Source organism: Diadema antillarum, unplaced genomic scaffold (assembly GCF_040938485.1).
Source record: "Diadema antillarum isolate AM-2024a unplaced genomic scaffold, OU_Dant_1.0 scf00000008, whole genome shotgun sequence".
Taxonomy (NCBI): Eukaryota; Metazoa; Echinodermata; class Echinoidea; order Diadematoida; family Diadematidae; genus Diadema; species Diadema antillarum.
Genome location: NW_027270897.1, coordinates 4,975,323 through 4,996,263, shown reverse-complemented (window position 1 = coordinate 4,996,263; position 20,941 = coordinate 4,975,323). Strand labels below are relative to the sequence as shown.

General features: G+C 39.5%; 2 protein-coding genes across 9 annotated transcripts in view; both read left to right on the top strand.

The window, feature by feature from the left end:
* The window catches only part of LOC139718987 (unconventional myosin-XVIIIa-like), a 226,393-nt gene that overhangs the window by 136,090 nt on the left and 69,362 nt on the right, over positions 1-20,941 (top strand). For all 8 annotated transcript variants that reach the window (XM_071630437.1, XM_071630462.1, XM_071630457.1 and 5 more), the window contains one exon: positions 18,698-18,826. In XM_071630437.1, coding sequence (XP_071486538.1) covers positions 18,698-18,826 — 129 coding nt within the window. The remainder of the gene's footprint in view (positions 1-18,697; positions 18,827-20,941) is intronic.
* LOC139719038 (uncharacterized) lies at positions 2,688-4,412 on the top strand. The gene has a single exon (XM_071630485.1). The coding sequence runs from the start codon at positions 2,714-2,716 to the stop codon at positions 4,190-4,192; it is 1,479 nt and encodes a 492-aa protein (XP_071486586.1). The 5' UTR covers positions 2,688-2,713; the 3' UTR covers positions 4,193-4,412.

Genomic DNA, 20,941 nt, shown 5'->3' with positions numbered 1-20,941 from the left:
AGGAATATTCATCAGTGACGTGTGTGTGGCTATGGCTAGGAGTGTCAGAGATGCAGGTAGGATTGTGTCGTACTCGCAGGGAATCGGCCATTCTGGTTTCCATGGAGACAGCGAGGTTTTGGATCTCATACATAGAGGTCCTCATTTGTAGCTGTCTCTTGTAACAGGATGTAGCATTTGACAAGCTACATAGTATGTTTCTAATTGCAGCATAAACTGCACATTCAAATTCAGCAACATTAGATGGATATTTTTCCCCCATCATTTGTTCGGGTTTTTTTTTCTTTCTTTTGTACTATTGAGAGGCACCCTACTTTATTTTGAGCTGGTGAAATGACTTCAGTCAGGGTAAATATGGTAAATTCAATAGTGGAATGGGGAAGATATTTGTTGGCAAAGGATAGTCCATTGTGTAAGTTTGGAAACTGCAATATGTGCACCCTCTTCACGAGATTGACAAACAATGATTGTCATTATTATGTGTGTTAATTTGATGTCCCTTTTACGTGAAAAACATGACCTCTATACCTTTTTGAAGTTCCTTGCATGAAAATACATTGACCATTGTTCTGTAATGATATTTTAGTTTGCCTACATTACTCATCTCTCTTATCTGAGAATGTCCAGTATTTCATGGGTCTTGACTTTGCATGAAAAGAGAATTTAGCTTTCATGCTCTTTGGGCTTCAGCAGAAAACAAACAAACAAACAAACAAACAACATGGAGAAAGAAAATACATATTTTTAAAGTATGTGAGTTGATTGTGTGCTTTAACAGTTGGGGGGGGGGGGAGAACAACCTCAGGAGAATGTTGTTTTTAATGTGAAATCTTACAGATCCTCGGCAAATGCTTTAGCCGCATTAGACAAGAGTTGCTAAATTTACAATATATGTAAAAAGTGATAAACAGTCATTTAGTATGTCCCTAAAATAATCTCCTTGCAATGCAATCCACCAGGTTCTCAAAATAGCATGCCATGTCCTTGATGTCACTCAAGACTTACGCTATTGTTGTGCAAACAGGCGGACTGAAATATGAGTTTTATCGCCAGATTGTGTGAAGACATCAATGTGTGTTGTCATAGAGGGTTTGTAAAAACATTCTGTGCAGACATTATTATCTTGAAAAGCATCACAAGGAAATCCTATCTGTCTTGAAAGTAAATATGAAATTGGTGACATGTCAACAATGAGCAATATGCCATTCACATAAAAAGGCAACAGTTTTGAGATGCCCATGTATAACATGTTTGTGTAGCCCTATCACGACTTACGCCTGATGAAGTTTCTAAACTTTGATTTTCTGACTTTGATAGTTTTAAATTCATCAGATGTAAGCTTTTTCATGCTATTGTTCCCCTGATTTCTAAAAGCCTCCCCCAGTTTTGATAAGAAAGGTAGTTACCATTAAGATAAAAGTAAGCTTCAATCAGATACAATCTGCAATGTAGCATCCAGGAACTAGCCATTCAAATACAGTGCATGTCAACTCAAAATTCCAGCAGTAACATGCTTCATAGACTTTTAGTTCTGCAGAGGAGGTAATTAGAATATTGAATTTTTGAATTTTTGATATTGTCAAGTGTCCCAGTTGCTACCAGATCACCTCCTCGTGCAGTTTGCTCAGCTATGCATCAGGGTAGTATTATGGGTTTCCCTCTCTCTCTTTATCTCATAACATTTTCTATGTAGATCTATCCATAGCTATCTAGATCTATCTATCTATCTATCTCTCTATCTATCTATCTATCTATCTATCTATCTATCTATCCATCCATCTATCTATCTATCTATCTATCTACCTATCTATCTATCTATCTATCTATCTATCTACCTATCTATCTATCTATCTATCTATCCATCCATCTATCTATCTATCTATCTATCTACCTATCTATCTATCCATCCATCTATCTATCTATCTATCTATCTATCTACCTATCTATCTATCTATCTATCTATCTATCTAGCCTATCTATCTATCTATCATATAAATTTTGCAATTTTACAGAATTCAAGTTGATGCCTGTTTTGATAAAGCCTTATAGCCTTTTCTTGAATCTTTGGTTTGCTGTCATAAATAAAAAATACCAGATCTACACCCGGTTACCATGGAAATCTCCAATGTCTTGCTGATGTAGTTTTGTCTAATGCTGGTATTTACATTGTACTTGTATCTTGTTTGGTTCAGCTGATCTGTTGGGAGGTCATTACAGGCTGGTTTCAGACCTCAGGAGATTATTCTTGGCCAGTTTCAGTTTTGTGTTGGAGGAGAATAATGGTGCGTCATTACTGGCATCATTAGTCTGCCATCACCCATGCAGTCCACTGAGACACATGAAACTTGTTTTCATGCTCATTTACTGCCGTGTTCATCAAACTCATGCTGGTTCTGTTTCTCAGATGTTCAAAGCCAGCAGTATTGACAGAGGGACCATCAAGAGCCGCTAATGAAGCTGTGTTGGGAAGTCCGTGCAAATATTTGGCCGTTTTATGTGGACACTCGGCATACCAGTGCATTGCCGTCCTCTGAAATTTTTATCTGTTAGAAGTGTGACTCCTGGCAGAACACTCACCTTGCTATGCCCCAGATTGAATCACTGAGAAAGGTGAGAGACTGAGTCAACTGGTCAAAGTTCAGCACAGCAGTAGAGGATCCTGCCACAGGAGAGGGATAAAGAGGGGGAAGAGGAATTTTACCTCCCCAATAGGATGTCGTTTTTCTGTGTAATCAGCTCCTCTGGAGAGGAGCAGCATATGAGATTGAGGAGGGTTAGGGAGGAGGATGAGAACAATGAGGCAAAGGGAAGGAAAAAGGTAACCAGCTATAGGCCCCCAGCCATGGATGGGACCAGAGGGAGGTACCCCTGGGGTGGTGGCGGCCCCAGTCAAGAAGCCCATGGTAGACAACCACCTGCTGTGGTGGGTGACAGGGGTGGGATCCCAAGAGAGTCATCGGTCATAAATGGCCAGGAGAGATACAGATCTGAGATAAAGCTCCATGCCGGGCAGACTGTGCCACACTCAAATTCATATGCTGGAGGAAGCTGGAGTACTAATGAGTACCATATAGGAGGACATGAAGCTGAGAAGACAAGTGCTTTTACTCCACTTGAGGGTAAGAATAGGAGAGACCAAGAACTTGGAGAAGGGTATGACAGAAATTCACATGTGTTTGAACAGAGCCCTAGCACCACTTTATCTCACAGTACCCATCAGCCCAAACTGAGAAATGCAGGCCAGAGTCTGGTGAGGGAGGGTAAACCACCGCCCCTCCCACAGGCTGCCAGAAACGGCCGCAGCATGAGTAGCGAGAGTGGGGAGACTACGCCCTCTCCCAGGGCCAAGGTGGGAGAGCTGAGGCACCGGTGGGAGGTTCTGTCCTCCAAGGAACCGCCGCCCATGGTGCAGATGAAATGGGCTCGCGATGAGAGAACTAGAGGTGCAAAGCCCTGTGAGAAGCAGCCGCCCAAAGTACAGCCCAAGCCGAAGAGCCCTCGGAAGCACCGGTCTCAAGCATTCACAGGATGGAACCAACCCGATGGTGTGCCATCAGAGGCCAGCCATGCAGTGGGTCCTTGCCAGGTGGCAGCTGCAACCTTACCAACACCAAATCCAACAACATCTGAGAGCATGGAAAGCTCTTGTGTAAGTAGGTTGAATGAGACAAGAAGCCTTGATAACCAGCCTGTCAATCAGTACTCCTATAGTCTACCTTCTCCTGTGAAAGATGGCAGACTGGACGATGATCCTAGTAGGACAGGTCTGCACTTGGACCAAGGTCAGGCAATGAATGGAATCTCCTCCACGTCAGAAATGGCCATAACTTTGGCCATTGATGACCAGACAATAGCAGCCAATTGGATACAGGCTGAAGATGGAGTGGGAGATGCGAACTGGAGTCCAGCCAAAACTGTCTCGTGCCCTCCTGTTGGCAACCATGAGGGCGATGCAGCCAGTCAACATCAATTTCCCCCAATGAGCATTGTTGAGGAAGCCGTGTTGGTCCAGGAAGCCACCCCTTGCGAGATGGCTGTCCGGCCATCAGATATTGTTGCCACGGAGCATCCAGCCATGGGAGAGGAACATTTTTCAAGTGAAAATGTAGAGAGCGCTGGAGAAGGGACGACTGAGATTGATGGTGGGCCGTCCGTGAAGGATGATTCTCAGACAAAGGTAATTTTTATTTAGCCTTCTTTTTCAATTATTCACTTATCACTGACTTGTCACAGTGCTTGTGTTTATGTTTTGTCTTTTAATCATTTTGTTGCAGTACTTGACCCGTGTCCACTACAGGATGACCTCTTTGAAAATAAGCAAGCAGAAAGCTGAGGAAAATATGTTTGTGTGTGCACATTTGTGATCCAATGAGAGTGTGTGAATAGGAAGAAAGTTGATTGCACAAAACTTTTTTTTTCCAATAGCTAGTAAAATGACAAATGCTTCGTACTTCATTTCATTTTCATTTCATTTATTGCCAAATAAATGAAATGAAAATGAAATGAAGTATGTAATTATCAAATGTAATGTAATACTCCATCAATGCCATATATAGACCTATTCAGTTTTAAAACACTGCCCTTATGTCAGCCATAACTTGGGGTTTCCAAAATATGAAGAAAGATGATTTAATGGGTTGTGCAATAAGTCAGGCACATTGCTATGTCGGTGCATAAATCAACTATTGTCAGGCATACTGAAACCCCCGGTTATGGCTGAAATAGACATTGACATAAAATACAACATAAAAACCGAACAGGTCTATATTTGATATTCTTTTTCTCCTGATGGCTTAATGTAAACAGACCAATGCATTTTTGTGATTTGTCTGTTGAGAGGAATGACACTGTTACTATAATTAGCCTCAGGATACCATCTTCTTTGAGGCTACACTCTCTGTGAAGGAGGAAAGTGATTACCTCTTGTGATTCCCTCTTGCCTTTCTTCCTGCTGTGTAGTCAGCTTACAGTAATCCCTCAACCAATCCATTTTTGTCATGTTTCTGCCACTAGTTCATTGAGAAAAGATACTTTTGTCATACTGCTCTTCTCCTTGAAATTTGATCAGCTTAGTGTATGAATATAATCAGTGTCATTGATAGACATGCATTATCTTGTTTTAGACTTGGATGATGAGAAGCCAGAGTCTGTAGAGCAGTTTGTGTGCAAGTTAAAGTAATGTTTATTTCCAGTGTCCTTTCAGCCTTGTTACCATAGATCTGCACATTTTAAGTTAAGAATCATCACAGAGAGGAAGTTTATTTTGATTCACCATCGCTCAAAAATTGTTTCGCCAACGTTGTACCTTGAGCAGTGATTGACTGCACACATACTGTGGTACTGAATATGTACATATTGTGTTCACATGTACATGCACATCAAACCAGTTTGCAGTTTCTTGTTCCCATTTTCTTTCAGTATGTAAGGAGAAGAGACCTCACAGATCCCCAATTTTCATGCAGAAAAAAAAGAACAGTCTTCCTTCTACTTTTATTGTTCTTTTTTACAGGGCCTTTATTGTTTGTTTATTTGTTGTTACTGTAAAACAAATGTCACAAGTGTGTGTTATGTGCACCTCCAAGGCATGTTACATTGCACCCCTCAATCTTTCTCTCTCTCTCCCACTGTGATGTTTACTTTGAGTTGCCTCATCACTTGCATACCAGATGTGTGATAAAAAGAGGGTAATGTTTATCAACATCCCTATTAGCATGCCAACTGATACAGTCCCATACATGCTAATTGGTGTTGGTGCGTAACTACACTGTCCCACAAGGCGTAGCACTTGCTATACTGTACATGTATAAGGTGATTCAGCTATCAGAGATAAGGTCTGTCTTGAAGGTTAATCATACACGTGCTTGTCAAGATTCCTCTCTGCATATACGTGATTATGTAATACAGAAAAAAATCTCCATAGATGGAGTGTCAATAGTGGTTTGAAAGCCCATGTCTGGATCTCATGGTGTTTCTGTAGAGGGGACTGTAAATATCATAGTACCATTTCTGGCATTTGCAGCCATATTTCAATAGCAGAAAACATTGTAAATTTCCTATTCTTAGTGTTTCATTCCTGTGGTTTAAAATAAAATAAAAACACAACAAAAATGTTACCAAGGGGATAGAACTGTTTCAAGACACTAATAATCACATATTTTCCTCAATTTTCTCCTGAGAAATGGTGTTTCGTCATGATGCATATTTTGTTGCAATGTAGGCCTATATTTCATATCTTTGACATATGTCAAAAAGTAATTTCATTCATTATTTTGTGCACACACTATTCTTGTGGAATAGCAAATCTTTGTGTGTTTTTATGCACTGACATAATATATTAATATATTTCATTTTGTACAGGCATTGCTCCTGTGCTGAAAAGTACTCTGTACTGAAGAGGCTGCCTTTGCTAAAATCAAACTGAAACAAATCCAGCCATATTGATTACAATCTTTAGGCAATCAATTGCTGATGGTTTCTCATATACACAGGACATTATCCAACATTGATAAGGTTCCTTGTCTTGAAAGTAGGGTAATGATATTCTACCAATTATCCCCTTTTCTCATATTGTCCGTTTGCAGATTAATTTCCACAAACTACATTTGGTTAACGCCCTTTCCTTGTTTCAGTTTCTGTCATGCTTTCTGAAAGCACAATGCGACAGGAGACATTTTATTACCATGGGACATTGAAAACAAAGTTGTGGGATTTCAAATGTCACGAAGCAGATATGAGAGAAGTTGATAGTATCATAATGTCACATATCTCCCATTGACCTGCTTATATAGATCTTCGCTAAATTTCTTTCTTTTTTGAAATAAATGAGATCTTTCCGTCATGTTATCCTGCTGGTTTCTACATGAACGATATAATAGGGACTTTCGATTGTTTGGACGTGGCCACCTTTCTCATACAAAAGCGGTTCCAAATTGCTGCAGTCCATTCGTCATGTCCGCGTTGTTATCGCCCATTTCGATTTTCAGTGCAAGCCGTTCACTACATACTGCTATGATTTCATGGCTCCGTCCCCTCCAGCGGGCTGGTGATTGGTTGTGCAAAGTGATAACGTCACTCATGTTCTGAATCTAGATGGCCATGAAATCCTTGGCAGACGTGTTTGCGATTCTGGGGTTGGACGTGCTTGAAAACCTGGAGCATGCGCAGTTCCCTAAAATGACATCATTACCTCAATGTCCACGTTCAGGAGGTGAAATAAAAAAGTCCCTTAAATCATCTTCTCATTCACCTTGCCTGCTTGCTGGGAAACAATATTAGTCTTTACCATTCAGCATATGTAGGATAGAAAACATGAAGTATCAAAATTCCTCGTAACCCTGGTATATTAAGTGAGAATTTACATGAAAATGTTATTGTGGTGTTCTTGTGACTTAGCTTTGTTTATCAAAGTGGATTCTTATCAGTGAAACTTTCTAGGATTTTGCCTTCCTCCTCTCAAGGAATTACCCTTTATGCTTAAGGTGTACAAACAATCGCTGTCATTGTGCTAATGATATGCCTAACCTTAGAAAGCCTTGCCTATGGTTTGAAGTCTCCATTCTTTTAATCTCTAAAATAGCTGAAAGTAGAGTCTCTCTGTGGTCATCGACAAAAAACACCCTCTCATTTTTTGTCCCCGCCGAACGAGTTCGAGCAGGGGACTATGAAACGGGCTCCGTACGTGTGTGTGTCCGTGTGTCCGTCCGTCCGTCCGTGTGTCCGTCCGTCCGTCCGTCCGTCCGTCCGTCCGTGTGTCCGTGTGTGCGTCCGTGTGTGATCAAAATCTTCAATTTGCTACTTCTCTGTCATTTATGAGCCAATTTTGATTCTGTTTGCTTTATATGATAGCACTACATGGGAGCTTTGAAACTTCTACACAGAATTTCAGTCGTGACCTTTGACCTTGACCTTTGACCTATATTGTACATTTTGCTACAAAATGCTACTCCTTCGCCATTTCTAACCCGATTTCGATTCCGTTTGCTTTATGTGATGGCACTAGGTGAGGGCTTCAAAACTTCTACACAGAATTTTGACCTTTGACTTCTTTGACCTTTGACCTTGATTTTTTGACCTATATTGTACATTTTGCTACAAAATGCTACTCCTTCGCCATTTCTAACCCGATTTCGATTCCGTTTGCTTTATGTGATGGCACTATGTGAGGGCTTCAAAACTTCTACACAGAATTTTGACCTTTGACTTCTTTGACCTTTGACCTTGATTTTTGACCCATATTGTACATTTTGCTACGAAATGCTACTCCTTCGCCATTTTTAACCCGATTTCGATTCCGTTTGCTTTATATGATGGCACTAGGTGAGGGCTTCAAAACTTCTACACAGAATTTTGACCTTTGATCTCTTTGACCTTTGACCTTGATTTTCGACCTATATTGTGCATTTTGCTACAGAATGCTACTCCTTCGCCATTTCTAACCCGATTTCGATTCCGTTTGCTTTATGTGATAGCACTAGGTGAGGGCTTCAAAACTTCTGCACAGAATTTTGACCTTTGTCTTCTTTGACCTTTGACCTTGATTTTTGACCTATATTGTACATTGGCTACAAAATGCTACTCCTTCGCCATTTCTAACCCAATTTCGATTCCATTTGCTTTATGTGATGGCACTAGGTGAGGGCTTCAAAACTTCTACACAGAATTTTGACCTTTGACTTCTTTGACCTTTGACCTTGATTTTTTACCTATATTGCACATTTTGTTACAAAATGCTACTTCCGGCGGGGACATATGTTACGCACCGCGTAATTTCTACTTTTCCTTGTTTTTTCTCAGTTATCCTAATCTATTTTGAAATGTAATGATATCAATATGCAAAAGTGGAAGACTGGTGCATCTAGATAAGATGAGATAAATCCACTTTTCCTTACAAGCAAAGCTGGTCAACTAATTCAACAACTTAGAAGAACAATGAAAGTCAGAAGGCCATATTTTTATTGTTAAATTGCTACCTTCTCCCCCCCCCCCCCCCCCATCTGACTGTGTCTCATTCTCTCATCTTTATATCTCTCACTAAAATTTCTTTGTTCAGCGAAAGTCCCCAAACTGACACCAGCAGCCCCGCCCCTTTATTCTCCTCTGCCTGCCCAATAGATTAGGGCAGCGAAACCAAACATGGACGACTTTCAAATGTAAATTGCAGCTTATTCTGTGCTTTGTGCATTCTTGTCAAGAGCTCTATATAGCACCAGAAGGAACCTCTAGACAGTGGACAGGATCAATAATAAGTTTGGGTCCCCTGGTTTTCTGTTCCAGAGTAGTCTAGTAATTCAGACACATTATGATCTTAATAGTTGCAGCTGAGTATGACTAATATGTCAATTTCCAAACAATTCTTTGTTTTATTTCTTATTTCTTATCTTCTAATCTTTGTTTGTATTGGTATGTTTGAGTTTGTCACAAGACTTTTGATAAGGATGAAGAAAGAAATAAAACAACCGAAACCTGAAGATCAGAAAGATAAATCAACAAGAAGTACTCATTATTTTGGGAATGAAGAACACAATCATTTTGCCATCAGCATGACAGTGAAGCAAGGGAATTTATGTCAGATTATCATGAAAAGAGTGAAACAGAAATCGACATCTACAATTTGTAACAATAGGGTCCAGACCAGAGTCTCTAGTGTAGATATGTGCTTGTTGTTTTGAGTTTGTTGAATCCATTGATAGCCAGCAACTTATAATAAATATCAATATTACAAGGAATTGCAGTTTTGAATAAAACTGGGACTAGAGTGTTTTGCTTGAAGCTTCACATTCGCATTTAAAATCATTGAGCTCCTGAATGCAAGTACAACAGTTACAACCAAGGTAAAAAAAAAAAAAAAGAAATAGAGAAAAAAAAGTAGAACTGATGGTGGAAACTACACCAGATAGCTAAGTAAGCAGTAATTGCTCTTGTTCCGTATGTGAGCACATATGCTTTGCATAGTACGGGCAGATTTGCATTAATGAAATAGTGAATTAGGGTAGGAGAAGGGGGAGGGGATTGGCAGTTGTTCCATTTGTCTAATCGCTGTGTGTGGACTGACTGGTTGTTATTAATTCATACTGCTCACTGGAGCCTGCATCCCACGCCGTGCAGCCCCCTATCCCTACCGACACTCCGGCTGTCCCTGTTCACAAATAAGCTTTGCTTGGCTGCTGCAGCTACGACAGCGTGCTATCATCCAAGCCCACACAGTGACTATCATCCAAGCCATGGACATTGGCTGGTCCCCAGTGGGAAGATATTCATGTGGATTTTTTGTGTCAGTGAACCCGGGGGAAAATTTGTAGGGAAGTTGATGGCATCAGCATTTGTGTGTCTCTCCAACTCTCGCTTAATGTACATCAGGAATTAATATTACCTTGAGAGAAACGCAGCATATAAAGGCATCAGCATTTTTTCTGACAAATGTTTATATATCAGAATTTTCCTGGCTTGCCCATCAGTGCTGTGGATTTGTTTTCCAACTGACAAGAATTACCTTCACGGCTGTCAATTTGAATTTGAGTATTGAGATCTCTACATACATTGTAGGAGGTGAGTACATGTAGTTTTTTAGTGTATACCCACGTATTGATATACATTTATATATGTATATATAGGTGCCTATCTGTTTGTAAATCACAAAGTTCAATCCCTTGCATGTCTGCAGTATGAATGGTCCATCTACAGCAAAGTAAGACATATTGATATAATAGTCCCCTCCTGCCCACTGTAATATGATACTAGTCAAAATGAATCACCTCATGAAATAAAGGATGGGGGAAATGTGATCAATAGAGCAGAGTATCTGCTGGTCTAAATGAATCTAGGAGCTGAATGAATGCAGTCTGTGTGTGTTTTTTTTAAGTCATTAAATAAAGCAGTGTAAAAGCTGAGGTTTCCATTCCTCTGTGGATTGGCTGAATACAAACTCATGTGTAATTCCACTGCTTTACAGAGGCTGTTTTGCTATCTTGGCATCCCTTTTGAAAGACTATTTTCTTCAGATCCATCTTTTGATTTCCGTATTAATTTTGTTCAAAGATTCCCCAACCAAATCAGTCTCAACTCAAAGTAACATTAAATGTCAAAGTTTGACTCACATGTTATCTGACTTTCTATCAACAAATGAAGGCATTCATTTAGTTGAATGTAATATTTTTTTTTTTCTGATATTGGTGACTACTTCAGTTGTCAAGGGATTTGAATCCAGGACATGATGTGCTCAGGATTGAATTTTCACTAATATTTTGTCCACACATTTGTCACAGTTCAAGTTGCACAGTGCGTCTATCTCATTATAGTTTTAGATCTCCCTTAATGTGCTGTAAATGTGGGCACACTACTTGAGCTGGTCAGCATTGTCCATGTTAGTACCCTATTGGCCCTAGGAAAAGTGGGCAGTGTCTTTGCCCTGGCTCGATTTCTTTTGTATTTGTTCATCGAAAGATGCGCAACCGATTTAAATAGTAGCTGCTAACTTGTCCATGTTTGTTATGGTGATTTGAAGTGCATCAGGTTGCAGCACACACAGCTTGTATTGAGGATTTGGAATTCACATCAGGTTTTACAGCTGATCTGCTGAATAGAAGTAAAATGGTATAACAAATTTGGTCAATATTCAAGTATTCATGTTTCAGTCTACTGTGTGGGTGAACATTACAAGTGAAAAGTGTAGCTCCTGATAGAAGTGGGCATTATAAAAATGGGAGAGATGATTTTCTTCTCCAGTTATTGTGATCCCATTTCTCTCAAAGTGTAATACATGATTGAAACTTTGAATTGATAACTGATTTTTCCACTATTAAGTTTTCATTAACATGATTTTTGTTGTAACTACAAACATTCCACCTAATTGCTTTGTGCTATTTGTGCTTCACTGATACCCATCAGTAACCATCATTATGGCCATTTTTTATTTAAAATGTTTGCTTATCATTTCGATCTCCATTTTGCACAAGAAACTAGGGTTTACGTCGATGCAGGGCAATTTGTCAGTCAGTTGCAATGCAAGCATCTCGATGGAAGAATTTCATGAATTGGAAAAAAAACTAGGGTCCTTCATCAAGAAAACTTGTCAGGTTAAAGTATCTTTTGTAGTTTAGGCAAACTTTTCTGAACTTGGTATCCCCAACCTCCATCTTCTGTAAAAACCAAAAAGCTGCCGATTATCTCTTTTTTTTTCTTTTTTTTTTGTCTCTTTCCGTCTTGTCTCTGCCACCCTCATCCCTTTTATTAAAATCTGATTTGATATAAATATGTCGCCATTTTGAATATGTTTTTCCCCCTCTGGTTGTTTGCGTCAATTGCAAAGTTTATTCGATCACCATGGCCTGGGGATGAACCGGCGACAAATGGCTGAGTCGCGTCCTCCAGAAATGGACTGCTGAAGTTGGTTTGTTTTCAGTAAATAAGGAAATATGCGGAGTTCACGAGAGTTGCAAAGTTTTTTTTTTTTTTAGAAGTCAACAAAAGGGCATGGTATTGTCTGCATCATTCAAAGGAGATGTGTATGCCACTAGGATGGGGCGAAATCCTCGCCCTCGGATCCTCCTCATAGGTTCCCTTACCACTGGCTGGTGCCCAAACATAATGGGCAAATATTTTGCTGTGTCTCCCTGCATTGTTTTGTGACTTCGTGACAGAAAGACTCCTGGTGAATGAGTTGCAATAGTTAGAAGGGGTGAAGATGAGGTGAAATATTTTTTTGGTCCGTCATGGATGACTGTGAATGGGCCATAGTCCTAATTTTTAGTCCAAGAAGTATTCATGCCACATGAGTGGGATACACAAATTGATTATAGAATGACGGATGTGCAGTCAACCTTAGCATAAACTTCCTTTGATGTATGAACTGTCATTGACTTTAATTTTGTGATTATAGACAATGATAGTTAATCTACGGGCATTGACAAATAAAAAGTGGACTGTTCACATATAGCCTGGATGAGAGAGAAATCGGGATGGAAGAAATGAATACCACAAATTCATCATATAGGAACTGATGTTGTCATTTCGTACCATTATTTGGTTTATGCTAAAAATGGGGGGGGGGACAAGTGGTCAAATTTCAGCTTAAAAGAAGTACAAAGCAAGAACAAAGTAAGATTATAGTACATTAGTACATATGTCTGTTTTCATGTTTTCATGAAATGTTCATAAATGTGTTTGGGAGGGAGGGGGGAAATGAAATTTTAGCGAGTTGGAGCCGACGGTCTTTTTTTGCGGCATGAAAATTGCATATAATGTAGACAAGAACGTTTGCATGCATTTTAATCACCCGAATCTTGGCTCCTCGCGAAATTCACCAAAAAATTGTACGCACATGAAAATATGTGGTTTTACAGTAGCAGAGCTGCCAAGTCTCCCAAATTCTGAAGGAGGCTTCCTGAAGCTCTCTTTATGTTTAGAAAAGAGAATATTTGAAAAAAGTCCCCCTGATTTGGGAAATGTTTTTTGCCCATTGAGATGCTTGTGACACACAAGTATCTTCCTGATTGCTCTTTGGAATCTTCCTGATTTTGATGGGTGAATGTTGGCAAGCTCTGATATTCTAGCACAATGTTTGTCTTTTCCTGTTTCTTGTAATTGAATTCTTCTATAAAAGCCTTGCAAGCCTGAACAAACCAATGTTTTAGAACTCAAAATTGTATTTTTAGTACCCCCCCCCCCCCCTCATTAGAAGTCTAGATGAGGTTTCACCCCAGAAATATTCTCAAACATACCAATATCAACCCTGGTAGCTCTTTGTAGAGTATGTGGTCTTCAGTAACTTTTCCATCATGCTAGTTAAGTTCTTGTATGGCTTGTCTACCATTGGATACCATATGGAGCTTTGATTTCTCCTGTACAATCAATCAGAAAGATGGAAGGGCATTTTCTTATGAAGGGTTATGTGGCATGAATGGGCATTACATTTCTGTGAATTGTGGTTAAACTGGAAAAATCCACATAATGACAAACTCATTTTTCAAAGAGTACTGTAACAGAGGGTATGAATCAGTGTAGGTGCTGTATCGTTAAAGGGGGAAGTTTCTTAAGCCAAACATGTGGATTCAATAAGTGCAGAGAGGTCAGTAGTGAAACAGTCGGTGACATATTTTGGAGGTAAAAATGCACTTTCCCTTGAGTTATAATTTTCAGGCAAAAATTATCCTTGATGCCTTGTTAAGGAGCTGGGTCAATTGCTGTATAATGTCCTTGACAAAACAATACTTCTCATATGTTTTGTAAAATCTGTTATCACAATCATTTGTTGTAGAGTTTCTATCAAGTGGTAGGATGCACATGGCATTAATCCACATGTTCAAAAATGCATTTCTTTTAAATAGATTTGCTGCTTTTCCTTAAACTTTCACTGATTGTTTCACTAATCTCTCTGCATTCACTGAATCAAGATTTGTGTTTGCAATGAAGCTACTTCTATCCTTTGCATCGCCTCTCTGTATGTGGTGACTATTTCCTTTTGATCTGAAAATTAGAAGCAGTCTCAGCTTCCACCACCCACAGACAGCAGTGAATGGCTATCCCTCTTATCACTGGGTCCATATGGCAGCCACCTACTGGTGTCACAGTCTATACCAGGGGGGCATGTCAGGAAGTATATTGTGTCTTCATCATCAAGTGAGCTTGTTTGGAAAACCACACACTGGAGCAATCTTTGAGGGTTATTTGACTTTTTGTTTAGAAGGTAGCTTTCTCAACTTGAGTAACATCACACAAACACAATGGAGAAAGCTTTCAAAAAAAAAGAGTTTGATTTACTGCAGTACTTCATCCATATGATGAAACTGTCAATTGGTGTAATAACAATAAATGTGTAAAATGTTTGCTACATGAAATACACACTCATACAAGGCTTCGTAATGCTTTTTTTTTCTTTTTTTACTTTCATGTAGATTCCCATGCAACAAGTACAACACTTACGATAGCATTAACCTGTTTGTTTGTGGAGTATTTGATACCTCACATTTTCCTTGTGAAATGAATGATGAACATGTAAACATGAATTGTCAATCACATTGATTGTGTGTTCTGTGGAGGTTAGTCAGCATTCGTGCTCGAATGAGTTCATTTTCTGGCTAGACTCCGCTGATATTTGAGGAAGAAACTGAGGGGTACTTTGATGGATAGAGAAAATTGTACCTTGCAATGCATCACATGGGGATGTGACGACTTGCAATTAGCTCTGCCTCAGTTCAAGCATGAAGTCATTCATCAAGCATTTCATATGAATTCCTCTGGAATTTATGCCCGTGCAAAGTCTTGTGTGCAATTTTCATAAAGTTTGCCTTCGGAATGATTGAACATTGAATGCATGGAGCATGCAAGATTTATACCGTGGGGTTATTTTGGCAGAAATTACGGTGATGCTAAGTTTCAAAGTATGTCAGTGGCCCTTGGAATTCTGATATCAAATGCCATGGCATTACATTGCAAAATTTGTGGTTTTCTGAGCCAACCTTGAATCAATGATAATTAAACGGGAAGTCCGGACGATTATCAGCCGTTTCGTGTGTAAAGAACAATATTTCATGAACCTATTACCCTTTTCCCGACGAGAAAAGACCATCAGATACATTTAGTATGATTTTTTTTTTTAAATAAGGTAATTCTTCATGTTCGAATCCGTCGCGAGCTGCCCTTCGTACTATCTGTCCCAGGATGCATTGCGCGTGACGTATCGGGCGCAGTTTCCTCAGCTGAGAGCACCGCGAGCGAAGCCCAGCTACGCATCGATCTCCCATTGCACTGCTGACTGCGGGCGGTATCTGCATGCCTGCATAGGTGTGCCTTGTCGGCGCTACTGCAGGAGACCGTACACCGATTTAGGAGTGCTGTTGCCAAACGCTGTATTCCTTTATTCAAATAATCTTCGTTATATATCTATATAAAATCTTCAAAGATTAATGTAAAATAGTTGCAATGCTATAACATTTTCGTTTAAATTGAAATATGTATGTATTATAATACTGCCGTACTTATTAGTGTCCACCCCATCACTTACAATGCATTAGCTGTTGTCGGGCTGTGCAGGCATACATTTACGTCTGCTGCTGCCAAGTGCTATCACAATCCGCGATCGTTTTTTCGACTTCTGAGTGTGAACAATCTGAAATCAGTCTGTCAATGTCAGAATTATTGCCTCTTTTGTTGTCCGAGACTGTTGAAAAGTGTGTCTGACGGTGATAAAATACGACAGTATACATGTAACTTGAACCGAGGAAGAAACGCCAGCGCCAGCTTGGTACCGCCGCCGCGCCGCGCCGGTAACTACGACCAGCAGCCCAATACACACAGCGTAATCGGGCTGCGTGTTGTAGCATTAAGGATCATGTAAAGGTAGTATCGTGGATAGATATCAATTTAAAATCGAAATATTTCTTCAATTTGAAGACTTACTAGTAAAGTTGAAGTATGGACAACACCCTAACACTTGACACATCAGCATTTTTTTAATGAAGCAATAGATCATGCCGCGTGCATCCGCTGTGTGGTCAGAGACTGTTGAGCGGTACGCTACTACCGCTCGCTTGGCCCGTATCACCGTTGCTCAAGCAGGGCTCCCCCGAGCCAGCTGACGCTCCAAGCAAAAAGCAATGTGAGGATGAAACGTCACGCTGTCACGTGATCTTTCTCGCCGGCGTACAGAATTCGAACGGTTACGATTCAAAATTAGTGATGCTAAAAAATCGATTGTGGCGAGTTGGGAGGGTCTTTTTCAATGAAACTTAGTCATTATGGTCCTTTATTTATGTAGATTTTGGTTAATTTTTTTCAAAATCGTCCGGACTTCTCCTTTAAGGCACATGCATGTACAGCGCAGGTCATGTGAAAAAAGTTCAAGATGCATTTTTTTTTTTAGTTTAAAGGGATATATATAAGCCAAGATATCGCACTTAATTTGCAATGCATTTTGCCACATCATGTGTCCTTATTAAAATACTGTGCAAAGTACCACAGCATCGGAAACAGCGCCATGATTCATTTTAATATTGAATGACCCTATTTTGTTGATGCCCGGCATGCAGGGTGATATAAAATATGTATTGAATTGATGCACAGCTGAAAATTTGTGGCTCACTTTGGGACCTGCTCCAGTTTGACCCAATCACATGACTGATGTTCCAATTTGATATGGAGTAGGCCAGCTGAAATGTCAAAGCCAGGCATGAATCACCAGTCCTTCTCCCTCCTATAAATTCTGCACTGCCTCCCTGTCCCTCATGGACCCCTTCCTATCTGTCATCAGTACTTTACATCACTGTTGCCACAGAATTCACCAAAAGAGCAGCTTTTCTAGTGTAGAAACAAGATAGATATCTCTTTCCAGGTTATTGTAATGTAGACCATGGACCATAGACTCTCAAACGTGAGGTCTGTGGTTCAGGTCCCCTGGCTACAGTGGTGATGGTACCCTTAGCTGAGGCACCTTATCATCATTGCCTAGGCCTTCAGAGGTTACTTTAAGCTGCCAGTTCCCTGGTTGATTGCAGACAAACATCTATTGCTTCCTCAGTAGGCACATAATATATATATCATATCTCAATTCAATTTGCTTCATTCTTGCAACTATAGAGCTACAACCTGTAGCAAACTAACAATGTAGAGTGTATAACTACTTTATATCTTTCCAATTAGGAAACATGCCCCCTTATAGTGATTAGCTGACTGGCAATGGGGGTGTTTCACGTGAATGTTCTCTCTGTGGCTCCTTATATTGTTGAGTGGAAGATTCATGTTCTTCAAGGCAAAAGAAAAGATGTTTATAAAAATGTTCTGTGAATATAAAGTGCTCTTGATTTCCTGTTGTTTTCATTTACTTTGTATTGCATTATTGGGGTAAGACATTTTGTTTGGTTTTCAAGCGGATGCAGGGTCCTGAACTTGCCAGGAGTTCATCGAGCCGCCGGTCTTTTACAAGTTCTGTGATGCATGCCCAGTACAGACAAATATGATGAGGATATGCAAACTGTTGTGTGGAATTGAACTTTATATGACTTCTGCATTTTTTTCTTTGTTTTATATCTTTCTTTTTTCAAGCATGGCATATTACCGAGTTAATGAGGTGTAGATATGTCGCAACACGTGCTGGTACATCTGATTCGTAGAGCACGATTTCATGTATTGTTTTTAGTAATGTGCATATGTCTCCCTAGGTGATGCTGCTCAATCCACTGCTCAGTCTGTACATGTTCGGCTTTTCTAGTTCACGTTGTTGGTAAAATGTAATCATACTTCATGTGAATCTGTGTATTTATCCTTTTATTTCTGTTCTTACAGGTTTGAGAAGGATCATAAATGGATATTATGGATGGATTCTATTTCAGCTGTACCAACAGGCAAATGTAAACTGCAGTAGTTATGAGATAAATGTTGAAAATGTAAGAACAAGCGCTGAAAATGTGTTCTTCCTAAGAGCTTTCCACAGAGCAATGTCAACATTTTTTTACTATTCTATTTTTTTCTACTATCCATCTTCCCTTTTATCTTTTCTGCAACCCTTTTCCTATCACTTTTTTTCACTATTCCATTGTCTCCCTCTTTTATATCTTTTATTCTTACATATTTTCTTTCTTCACATTCTTCTGGCCTCTCTACTTTTCAATCTGTTTTCCCCTATTTCCCCTTCCCTTGTCTTTCCTCCATCTCTGCCCTTGTTCCATCCTTGCTCTCCCCTGCTCCTTCTATCTCTTATTAATCACAGATCTTCTTCCGAGCTGGTGCACTGGTTCAACTGGAAGACAAGAGAGATAGGCAGCTGTCAGTGACTATTGAACGCTTCCAGGCTCACTGCAGAGGGTACCTGGCTAGGCAGAAGCTCAAGCAACTAAAGGTACATCTTCTTTTTTTGTGTGTGTGGTAACATGAGGTCCATTTCATGAAGTCATCACGTAAAATTCTTTACATAAATCTTAGAATAGCCAAACTAGCTAATGTGTAGCTATGTGAGACTTTCAAATCCATTTCATGAAGTCTCTCATAAGTGTGTTTAATGGGAGAAGAGTCTCTCATAAGACTTTCATGAAACACTCTTGGGGGGCATTTCATGAAGGAACTTGTCGGATAAAATGTCCGACAAGTCAATTATATCCGACAAGTTCAGAGAAATCAGCCAATCAGACTAAAGAATTTCTCAAAACTTGTCGGATATAATTGACTTGTCAGATATTTTATCCGACAAGTTCCTTCATGAAATGCCCCCCTGGACCATAACTTTTAATTAAAGATGCTCAGTAATGACAAAAAACTTTCTTATGTGATTGCTTGAAGAAGATTTGTTTCAGAAATCTTGAAAATTAGAGGCTGAACCGATGATACAAATACATCTGCGTTGAAATTGCTTACGCTGGTAGAGAAACTAAGTCATGCCTGCTGTTTTCCTGTTTACATCATAATATTTACTAATTGTTAATGTTCACATAAGTCATGTACATATGTACCTAGTATATTCTTTAGATGATTAACTTGAAGGACATTTGTATTATACAAATACATTGGTGCCATTCTTGACAGTTATACCAACTATGAGCAACCAGCTTTGCTCTTTATGTAAAGTAACCCTTCCCCTTTAAAAAAAAGACAAAAAAGATAAGCCAATTTATGTAGAAAGAGTAGTTGGAACCATGAAAGAACCCAATTTTATTCTATGCCTTGAAATTGTACCACTTTCACTGGAAAAAGTAGTCCATCCTCCCCTTCCCAAATTTGAGAATACACGCTGAGGAAGAGTGATGTATGGTTCCATTTATTCAGAGAAATCTGCCATACATCATAGAAATACCTTCTAATTTTTCATGGGGGCAATACCTAGCAGCAGTGCAGTGGCACATCAGACTAGGATAGGCAGTATTTACTACACAGGGCAGGAGGTAATTGGAGAGGGATCAGGGAAAGGTTAAATCAAGATCTTGAGTACAGAAGTTGACATTGGGAAAGAGGCGTGTCTGCTTCCTCCTAATTTTAAGGCACACTGTACAGAAGGCTTGCCCTTTGAATAATTGTGAGAAATTTGAAATGAATTGAAATATTTGCCAGAACTTGGAACAGCAAAAAGAAGCCCCAAATTAAGAAGTGCTTCTCGGTTTACTATTAATCTAATAGATTAAAGGGAAGGGGGGGAGAGAATATGCACATTTTATGGCAATATGGGAAACTGCAAAATCAGAAGTTGTTTTAATTGTAGTCTTACAAAGTGCTATATTAGTGAGTACTCTAAGGCAGATGTCTAAATTTGAATTACTATTTATTGTTTCTGAGCTTCAATACTGTGAAATGAATGGTTTGGACTACATGTAGTGATGGGAATTTAGAGAGAGAAAATTCAGAGAATTCTGAAGATCATAATTGTTTGACTAACTTGTGGAATTCACAGTTTTCCTGAAAGGGACCATAAGGTTGCTATTGCTCTGAAAAATCATTGGAAAATAATGGATTCCCAGTGAACAATTGTTATCTTTACTATAAAAAAAAAAATCAGTACTTATGTCTGACTTGAACACATGAGTGTGGTTTAAGTCACATACAGTGTAGATATTTGCATCCCTTGTATGCAAATTGACTAAGTAAGGGTTACAAGGGCTTTAAACAGAACAAGGTCTCACCAATTATAGACTGTACCAGGTATTGTTTCATAACTCCTGGATGCCTGTATATTATGCCACCTTGTGTACAGGGCTGTGGAAATGAAATGATTTTCATCATACACTAGCTATGTGCCCACCTGACTGTAACAGGAAGTGTGTATCAGATACACCAGCGATGCCTAATTGATCACAGCCCAGGGTTGGCTGGCAGATGGAAATTGGCATAAATTTAGACCTGAAGCTGATTTTTTTTTTTTTTTTTTTTTTTTTTTTAAGGGGGTGGGGGAAGAATATGGAGGGATAAGCTCAATACTGAGTACTGCTTTCTAGAGTCAACCAATCACTGCCTAGGACTTTCAAATCAT

Bases quoted from the DNA above. Each gene is read 5' to 3' on its own strand.
- LOC139719038 (XM_071630485.1), top strand. From the start codon at position 2,714: ATGTCGTTTTTCTGTGTAATCAGCTCCTCTGGAGAGGAGCAGCATATG.